The 10,470-nt window shown below is 42.9% G+C and overlaps 2 protein-coding genes across 2 annotated transcripts in view; both read right to left on the bottom strand.

Annotated features, from left to right (window-relative positions):
• The window catches only part of LOC124149916, a 95,902-nt gene extending 92,914 nt beyond the window's left edge, over positions 1-2,988 (bottom strand). Inside the window, exons 1-5 of the mRNA XM_048382328.1 lie at positions 2,893-2,988; positions 2,407-2,463; positions 1,465-1,548; positions 1,127-1,179; positions 82-142 (exon numbers count right to left, since the gene is read on the bottom strand). Of these exons, the coding sequence (XP_048238285.1) occupies positions 82-142; positions 1,127-1,179; positions 1,465-1,548; positions 2,407-2,463; positions 2,893-2,988 (351 nt within the window). The remainder of the gene's footprint in view (positions 1-81; positions 143-1,126; positions 1,180-1,464; positions 1,549-2,406; positions 2,464-2,892) is intronic.
• Positions 2,989-5,530: 2,542 nt separating this feature from the next.
• LOC125372345 lies at positions 5,531-9,301 on the bottom strand. The gene is made up of 3 exons (XM_048382003.1): positions 9,231-9,301; positions 8,680-8,841; positions 5,531-5,705 (listed from the first exon to the last, which is right to left on the bottom strand). Exons 1-3 carry the CDS (start codon positions 9,246-9,248, stop codon positions 5,538-5,540), a joined length of 348 nt encoding a protein of 115 aa, XP_048237960.1. The 5' UTR covers positions 9,249-9,301; the 3' UTR covers positions 5,531-5,537.
• Positions 9,302-10,470: the final 1,169 nt, after the last annotated feature.

Genomic DNA, 10,470 nt, shown 5'->3' on the forward strand with positions numbered 1-10,470 from the left:
GGAATAACGTCCACTGCACATGTCCTCCAGAGTAAAGTAACAGAGAAACACTCTAGTGTTGTGTGTCCTGTTTTGACTAACCTTGATGCTGCCATCTTGACTCCCCGTTATCAGATACTCCCCGTGGTTGTAGACACAACAGCTGCAGGTGGACCCAGGTGTATTAGTAAAAACACAGATACAGGTGTATTGTTAAATAAATACCTGCAGGTAGATTCAGGTTAAATAAATACAACTTCAGGTAGATACAGGTGTATTTTTAAATAAATACTTGCAGGGAGATTCAGGTTAAATAAATACAACTTCAGGTAGATACAGGTGTATTGTTAAATAAATACCTGCAGGTAGATTCAGGTTAAATAAATACAACTTCAGGTAGATACAGGTGTATTGTTAAATAAATACTTGCAGGTAGATTCAGGTTAAATAAATACAACTTCAGGTAGATACAGGTGTATTGTTAAATAAATACCTGCAGGTAGATTCAGGTTAAATAAATACAACTTCAGGTAGATACAGGTGTATCGTTAAATAAATACCTGCAGGTAGATTCAGGTTAAATAAATACAACTTCAGGTAGATACAGGTGTATTGTTAAATAAATACTTGCAGGTAGATTCACGTAGATACAGGTTAAATAAATAAAACTACACGTAGATACAGGTGTATTGTTAAATAAATACCTGCAGGTAGATACAGGTTAAATAAATAAAACTACAGGTAGATACAGGTGTGTTGTTAAATAAATACCTGCAGGTAGATACAGATAGATTCAGGTAGATACAGGTTAAATAAATAAAACTTCAGGTAGATACAGGTGTATTGTTAAATAAATACCTGCAGGTAGATACAGGTAGATTCAGGTAGATACAGGTTAAATAAATAAAACTACAGGTAGATACAGGTGTGTTGTTAAATAAATACCTGCAGGTAGATACAGGTAGATACAGGTTAAATAAATAAAACTTTAGGTAGATACAGGTGTATTGTTAAATAAATACCTGCAGGTAGATACAGGTGTATTGTAAAATAAATAGCTCAGGTAGATATAAATTATGACAATGGGCAAATAAAAAATCATTGGTAATTGTATACGACTTGCTGAACTTGTCCTACACAGGCTTACCATTTCATGGATCCAGTGTGTTTGTTGGACATGTAGTGAGTCTGTTGATTTCTCTAAAAATAGATTTAGAAATTATTGACACATCAATTATGCAGACATTCTACCTTTGATATTAAAAGCTGACCAAGAACTCCAAGGTAATAGAGTCATATAATCATACAACACACTATTTCACCAGCTTACACTTCATTGTCATTATTGAGCAGGGAGACACTTATTCCATCTAACTTGAAACAAGTATTCTTTTATATATTTCTCCAGGGAAATTAAATAATATTATGTTTTTCTAAACTTGGATTCATGGTGTAATGCTGGTATTTTATGAGTGCTTCTCTCACCACATAGTTGAGCACCCTGAGGGCCGTCTTGCACACCACCAGTAGCTGTTTGTTTCTTGTGTCCACCTGAACGTCCAGCACCCACTGTCAAACATTGACCCATATTGTATACACACAGAGTCAAACATTGACCCATATTGTATACACACAGAGTCAAACACTGACCCATGTTGTATACACAGTGTCAAACATTGACCCATATTGTATACACACAGAGTCAAACATTGACCCATATTGTATACACACAGAGTCAAACACTGACCCATGTTGTATACACAGTGTCAAACATTTACCCATATTGTATACACACAGAGTCAAACATTTACCCATATTGTATACACACCGAGTCAAACACTGACCCATGTTGTATACACAGAGTCAAACACTGACCCATGTTGTATGCACACAGTGTCAAACATTGACCCATATTGTATACACCCAGTCAAACAATGACACAGTGTTATCAGGCACAGTCAAATAGCTTCATATTATGAATAGTCACGCGCGCACGCACGCACGCACGCACGCACGCACGCACGCACGCACGCACGCACAAAAGTAAAATAATTCATATACAAATGATTCTCAAGTAGATCAGCATGTGCAGACCTTATGTGTGTTTTACCTCACTTGATGTTTATATTCCCCAGATTGTTCAACTCAAACAATCTCAAGCTCCATGCTCTGGGCACACAACATTCGGTTTTCTCTATTGTCATGTTTAAGTGGTTTTAGTGTAAATATATTTGTAGTAATCATCAGTGGCAGAAACAGACTGAAATGGAAGTTAAGAGTATTAAGTGCTGTTGTGGCGGATTATTTACAATTTCACAATTTAGTTTGATTTGTGTTAACCTCTGCGTTTCAGTTTGTAAATCCCCTCGTAACACTACATACGCCTATGTGAAGCAGGGTGTGGCATATCCCACACATGGTACTCACCTCATCCTTAGTTAGAGACAAGGCAAACCTCCTGTCCTTCGTCAGTACCACCACATGCTGAAACACAATACACTATGTAGCAGAGGACATCTTCACCGGAATTATTACGTGAAATATTTAAATTAAATAATTACGTTAAATTTAAATCAGACCAAATATGTCATTCCAATGGATGCAAATAAAGGGGGCAGGACAACATCAAAGGACATATTCAGTGTAACATTCACAATAACGCTACTAAGAACAGGGCCCCGTTCCTCAAAGCAATCTTAGTGCTACGATGATCGTAGGCCTATGTTAAAGTATGGGACTTACGATCACCTTAGCGCTAAGTTCGCTTTGGGGAACGGGGCCCAGGAACTGTAAATCCAACATTACTCAGTAGACTTGACGGGGAACTGTGGTAGCTGTGTCTGTGTCTGTCATGTCATGATAATACTTCCCCCAGGAATACAGGGGAGAATCTGAGGAAACTAACAAACATACAAGTCCTTCAGGTACATCTCTTTCCCTCAGACTGAACTCAGCCTCCGGACCCAGACAGGTGCTTGCTGGAGTTGGCTTCCTGCTTTCAGTGAACATTCATAATGCTTCCTACATTTGTCTGACCCTGACATCTTCCCACTGGGCAGGGTTTTAACATGACATGTTTCAGACAAATTAACAAATTGGACTTTATAAAAAAACATTAAAAAATTGGAAAGCCTATCTTATGGTCAAAAGTATCCCTTGAGGGTATAACTCTGGGCGGCTAGGGTAATAATTTAATAATACCCCGGTATGTAATATACTTTCCCATATCAAATAGAAGCAAATTAGAACAATACGATAGTCGTAGATAAGAACTGACACAAGGGGCATAGTAGACCCCTCGTCCTTGTCTAAAGATCTTATTAGTATTATTTATGCATAACCACACCCCAACTGACCTCTGACTCCTTGATTGCCCATGCTTCCACTGCCCCGATACAGCCTGTGATGACTTCATTCGTGTCACAATTGAATGCCAGACTGAAACAGCAACAATTGATATCGTATTTCAGTCATAACTGAACATACACAGTGATCACCCTAGGTGCATAGGCAGGATTGTGCTCTACGCTGTTTTGGGATATAATTTGAAAATAATTATTTCGTCTATTCACTAAAATATATTCGGATTGTTTATGATTTTATGTTTGATACAGAATCTAACACACCTGCCACAATTCACCTATAGAGACAGATTTTTAGTGATTTATTCTGATGCACTCTGATCTACTTTAACATGCAATCAGTTACCATGGTAACCATGTTGTTTACAACCTCATATTTTGGAATATATTTGCCCTTACCAAATGAAAATCAGAGGCAATTTTTTGTATCAAGACCATTGCAAGAAAATTTAGAAAGAAAAAATACTTAATATGCTCTGCCCTGACATTAATCATTTTGTGAGTTGGAGGCTTTCATCAATTTTTGCTTTTGCAAAACACAAAGTTTGCATCTGGACAATTCCAAAGTTCCCCCTCAGCAACACAACACATCTATCATATCACAGGCACTATATAAAGTACCTGTCCATTGTGTAGCATTGGCAATACTGGTTGGCTAACCTGTTGGCAATACTGGTTGGCTGACCTGTTGGCAATACTGGTTTGCTAACCTGATGGCAATACTGGTTGGCTAACCTGTTGGCAATACTGGTTGGCTAACCTGTTGGCAATACTGGTTGGCTAACCTGTTGGCAATACTGGTTGGCTCACCTGTTGGCAATACTATTTGGCTAACCTGCTGGCAATACTGGTTGGCTAACCTGATGGCAATACTGGTTGGGCTTAACGTCAACTATCTGCAGCCTACTGCCACAATTCTTCATGCAAACCTTCCAGATATGTACCCCTTCTTTTCAGCTCTTAATTTGTAAAATTATAAGATATTATCTAAAGACATTTTTCATTTATCATATTTGATTTTGTTGATGCTACACAACCAAGATGTCAACCAAAGTGGTGTAACTGCCTACCAGAGAACGGTGGCGACGCTGGTGGGGTACGACACTTCCTGGCAGCTGGCCTTGGCCTCGGTGAACACGTGCAGGGTCATGTCGGGGCTGAACCCTACAAACACGCAGTACTTCGGGACGAACATCAGACGGGACATTGTGTAACTCACCTGGAACCTGGGAACATAGATAGGTCTAGAGACACACGCCTTGAACCTGGAGGCAAAGATGTGTATACAGAAATACACCTCAAACCTTGGGGCAACGAAATGTGTACTGACACACCCTCAATCCTTGGGGAATGAAAGTTACTGATTCCAAGAACTTTGCTTATAATTGTGGAGAGCCCAGTGCTTATGGTTGTCTGGGGAACACTGGCTTGAGTTATACTTGATGATCATTGATCAGGTTCTGTCCTTGATTGGTTTCAGTTTCCATTCAATTAAGTCAGGAATTTGTACTTGATATATTTCCCCTTTATATGTAAAGTTAATGTTAACAAGGAGAGTATCTCAACAGACAGGGGTCAAGGCACATCTGTTGATGTTAACAAGTTGATGGGGACAGTATCTCAACAGTCAGGGTTCATGGCTCATCTGTTGATGTTGACAAGTTGATGGGGACAGTATCTCAACAGTCAGGGTTCAAGGCTCATCTGTTGATGTTAACAAGTTGATGGGGACAGTATCTCAACAGTCAGGGTTCAAGGCTCATCTGTTGATGTCAACAAGTTAATGGGGACAGTATCTCAACAGTCAGGATTCAAGGCTTATCTGTTGATGTTAACAAGTTGATGGGGACAGTATCTCAACAGACAGGGTTCAAGGCACATCTGTTGATGTTATTAAGGTAATGGGGACAGTATCTCAACAGTCAGGGTTCAAGGCACATCTGTTGATGTTAAGAAGTTGATGGGTACAAGGGTTCAAGGCAGATCTGTTATGTTTCAAGGTAGATGTGTTTGTGTTGAATACTAGAGTAAGTAAAGAGTTCACTATTATATTCATTCTATTCATTTACATGACAGACATATAGAACATATTCTTTGTATTATGACTTTTCTAGTCTCACTAATGATTGATCACTTTTATAAATGGGAGATCAATCCTAACAATTTGAAGCCAATCAGTAACCAGGTATAGTAAGCTTACCTCTCCTGTACACACGCATCATGACAGTCTTGGGACTTGGGCGTCCACACACACACGTAGCTCTTGGTGCCGCGTCTGTAGTGGGAAACAAACGTCTCTCCTGTCTTTGTCTTGAGATGGGTGGAGCAGCGGATGTTGCAGCAATGACGCATCGTCTGGAACAGCTGCCAGGACACCACAGTCATTAGTACCAGGCACTGTTTACAAATTTGCAGTTGACAAATTCACATTTACCCATGAAACATTCTAAGATCCTACAACGGATGGATATTTGAAGGATGGTAACAAGTTAAATAAGAAGATTAATATTTTTCCAAAAGACAATATCATACTTGGAGATTGGACAAATATCGCCTTTCTTTAAAACAACATTTTAAGAGAAAAGTCAAATGGCATTTTTTTATGTTATAAGGGCTGAAATACCTGTGTTGCTGTGATTTATATGTGGACCAATGTGTTGCTGTGACCTACCTGTGGACCAGTATGTTGCTGTGACCTACCTGTGGACCAGTGTGTTGCTGTGACCTACCTGTGGACCAATGTGTTGCTGTGACCTACCTGTGGACCAGTATGTTGCTGTGACCTACCTGTGGACCAGTGTGTTGATGTGACCTACCTGTGGACCAGTGTGTTGCTGTGACCTACCTGTGGACCAATGTGTTGCTGTGACCTACCTGTGGACCAGTGTGTTGCTGTGATTTACCTGTGGACCAGTGTGTTGCTGTGACCTACCTGTGGACCAGTGTGTTGCTGTGACCTACCTGTGGACCAGTGTGTTGCTGTGACCTACCTGTGGACCAGTGTGTTGCTGTGACCTACCTGTGGACCACATTCCAATCTGTTGCTGTGACCTACCTGTGGACCAATGTGTTGCTGTGACCTACCTGTGGACCAGTGTGTTGCTGTGTCCTACCTGTGGACCAGTGTGTTGCTGTGACCTACCTGTGGACCAATGTGTTGCTGTGACCTACCTGTGGACCAATGTGTTGCTGTGACCTACCTGTGGACCAGTGTGTTGCTGTGATTTACCTGTGGACCAATGTGTTGCTGTGACCTACCTGTGGACCAATGTGTTGCTGTGACCTACCTGTGGACCAATGTGTTGCTGTGACCTACCTGTGGACCAGTGTGTTGCTGTGATTTACCAGTGGACCAATGTGTTGCTGTGACTTACCTGTGGACCAGTGTGTTGCTGTGACCTACCTGTGGACCAGTATGTTGCTGTGACCTACCTGTGGACCAGTGTGTTGCTGTGACCTACCTGTGGACCAGTGTGTTGCTGTGACCTACCTGTGGACCAGTGTGTTGCTGTGACCTACCTGTGGACCAGTGTGTTGCTGTTACCTACCTGTTGACCAATGTGTTGCTGTGACCTACCTGTGGACCAGTGTGTTGCTGTGACCTACCTGTGGACCACATTCCAATCTGTTGCTGTGACCTACCTGTGGACCAGTATGTTGCTGTGACCTACCTGTGGACCAATGTGTTGCTGTGACCTACCTGTGGACCAGTGTGTTGCTGTGACCTACCTGTGGACCAATGTGTTGCTGTGACCTACCTGTGGACCAGTGTGTTGCTGTGACCAACCTGTGGACCAGTATGTTGCTGTGACCTACCTGTGGACCAGTATGTTGCTGTGACCTACCTGTGGACCAATGTGTTGCTGTGACCTACCTGTGGACCAGTGTGTTGCTGTGACCTACCTGTGGACCAATGTGTTGCTGTGACCTACCTGTGGACCAGTGTGTTGCTGTGTCCTACCTGTGGACCAGTATATGTTGCTGTGACCTACCTGTGGACCAATGTGTTGCTGTGACCTACCTGTGGACCAGTATGTTGCTGTGACCTACCTGTGGACCAGTATATGTTGCTGTGACCTACCTGTGGACCAATGTGTTGCTGTGTCCTACCTGTGGACCAGTATATGTTGCTGTGACCTACCTGTGGACCAGTGTGTTGCTGTGACCTACCTGTGGACCAGTATGTTGCTGTGACCTACCTGTGGACCACATTCCAATCTGTTGCTGTGACCTACCTGTGGACCAGTGTGTTGCTGTGACCTACCTGTGGACCAATGTGTTGCTGTGTCCTACCTGTGGACCAGTGTGTTGCTGTGACCTACCTGTGGACCAATGTGTTGCTGTGACCTACCTGTGGACCAGTGTGTTGCTGTGTCCTACCTGTGGACCAATGTGTTGCTGTGACCTACCTGTGGACCAGTATATGTTGCTGTGACCTACCTGTGGACCAATGTGTTGCTGTGACCTACCTGTGGACCAGTGTGTTGGTGTTACCTACCTGTGGACCAGTGTGATGCTGTGACCTACCTGTGGACCAGTGTGTTGATGTGACCTACCTGTGGACCAGTATGTTGCTGTGACCTACCTGTGGACCAATGTGTTGCTGTGACCTACCTGTGGACCAGTGTGTTGCTGTTACCTACCTGTGGACCAGTGTGATGCTGTGACCTACCTGTGGACCAGTGTGTTGCTGTGACCTACCTGTGGACCACATTCCAATCTGTTGCTGTGACCTACCTGTGGACCAATGTGTTGCTGTGACCTACCTGTGGACCAGTGTGTTGCTGTTACCTACCTGTTGACCAATGTGTTGCTGTGACCTACCTGTGGACCAGTGTGTTGCTGTGACCTACCTGTGGACCACATTCCAATCTGTTGCTGTGACCTACCTGTGGACCAGTATGTTGCTGTGACCTACCTGTGGACCAATGTGTTGCTGTGTCCTACCTGTGGACCAATGTGTTGCTGTTACCTACCTGTGGACCAGTATGTTGCTGTGACCTACCTGTGGACCAGTGTGTTGCTGTTACCTACCTGTGGACCAGTGTGATGCTGTGACCTACCTGTGGACCAGTGTGTTGCTGTGACCTACCTGTGGACCACATTCCAATCTGTTGCTGTGACCTACCTGTGGACCAGTATGTTGCTGTGACCTACCTGTGGACCAATGTGTTGCTGTGACCTACCTGTGGACCACATTCCAATCTGTTGCTGTGACCTACCTGTGGACCAGTATGTTGCTGTGATTTACCTGTGGACCAATGTGTTGCTGTGTCCTACCTGTGGACCAGTGTGATGCTGTGTCCTACCTGTGGACCAGTGTGTTGTTGTGACCTACCTGTGGACCATGTTCCAGTGTGATGCTGTGGTCGAATGTCTGAGGGTCCTGGAGAGCCACCTGCAGGTTGTCCTTGACCTCTGACCATTCTTTCAACTTGTCCCATCGCTGGTCAAGGTCGTTCACTAGTGTGCTTTCTGTGCTCTGATTAGTACTCTTTAGCTGAAGATGAGATCAGTATTTGAATCTGTACAATCACAACAATTTATTAATCAGCTTGTCGAGTGCATGCACATGTTTTCAGAAGTATTTTGCACAGATAGTTCACTGGTTGCCTATATTTTCATCTCATTTCCACCACCATAAATAAATATATATTAATGACACTTTCTTTATCGTTTATAGGTATTATTTTTTTTCTTTCAAAGAATAAAGAACTTTAGCCTGTATCCCTTCTAGTTGTAAGTCTATAATGTCTTGGGTTCATAACTGATAAATTTAACTGTAACCAGGATGCAGCATCTTCAGACAAAATAGCTTTGTTTTATTTTTATTATTCACTCCCAGGTGTATATAGTGTTTTTTTGTTGAGAAACAAGGTCTGCACTCACTTCAGACAGCTGGTCCATGGCCGGTTCTCCCCTGTAGATGCTAATGTTATGTATGTCTCTTCCTCCTTCTGGCCACTGCCTGGAGAACAAAATAACAGACTCTGGAAGATATAAAATATATAATGGACTCATCTATTTGATATTTCAACATAAGGATAATAGCTTACGGATAAAAACTTCTTTATTTGTTGTAAAGGCGACGTTTCGGTTTAATTCATCATACTGTTGTCAAGCAAGTCAATTTATTTGATATGGTTCTCTTTACCGTTTTAACAAGAAAACTGGACAGGCTTGGCTCTGGTCCGTTTTGGACTGGCACCAGTATTAATCTGTGAAGGAACTTAGTTTCCAGTCTGTTTCAACATGAAATTATGCCACCAAGTGCATGGATACAAGACTATTTGGAAACGCAACACCGCACTATAATGATATAGACATAAACTGTGGTAATCTTCTGATTACATCGCTTGGGTCCCATGTCACGATGTACTTGTACCATGATGAATGTTAATCTAGATGTATACCTCCGTAGTACGTACCATTCCAGTCCCTACATGCTCCAACATAGTCCACACGTGGTGATCAAGGCGTCCGATTGTGATGACGTCATCAGCATTGTGGCTACGTTGCTACCGCGGGATCACGTCACGGAGCCCGGATCACGCTCCAACATAGTCTGCACGTGGTGATCAAGACGTCCCGATTGTGATGACGTCATCAGCATTGTGGCTACGTTGATACCGCGGGATCACGTCACGGAGCCCGGATCAGCTGGGCGCCGTGACCCGGCTTGTCCCAGAGGCTAGGCGATATCAGGGCAATGGAAAGATTGCCGCCTTCTTCCATCAATGACCCGTCACAGAAAACAAACATGAGACACGCGATGAAGTGAAAGAGCTGCAGTTGTATCGAACAAAGCCGATGGCGTTTATTGTTAATATCAGAATATAGTTACTACTACATTGCAATGTAAACAGTAAACATAAAGGTAGTTCTAATATGTAGACACGGCAAACAAACACAACACTGTTAGCATCGAATATTTTGACGGTGCCTAACAGATAGATACACGAGGCCCTCCATTTGGTACGCGGGGTTCGGGGCCACGTTTAAAGGGTATTCGGGATCAGCAGTGTGTTACGCCGGACGCACATACAGTAAACGAACTCAAAGGGATTACTAATTTTAGTTCGTTATAACCGTAATTCGTTATGAGCATATATACAGCATAACTACAGCA

Source organism: Haliotis rufescens, unplaced genomic scaffold, assembly GCF_023055435.1.
Source record: "Haliotis rufescens isolate VD_foot unplaced genomic scaffold, xgHalRufe1.0.p SCAF_4, whole genome shotgun sequence".
In the NCBI taxonomy this organism is placed as follows: Eukaryota; Metazoa; Mollusca; class Gastropoda; order Lepetellida; family Haliotidae; genus Haliotis; species Haliotis rufescens.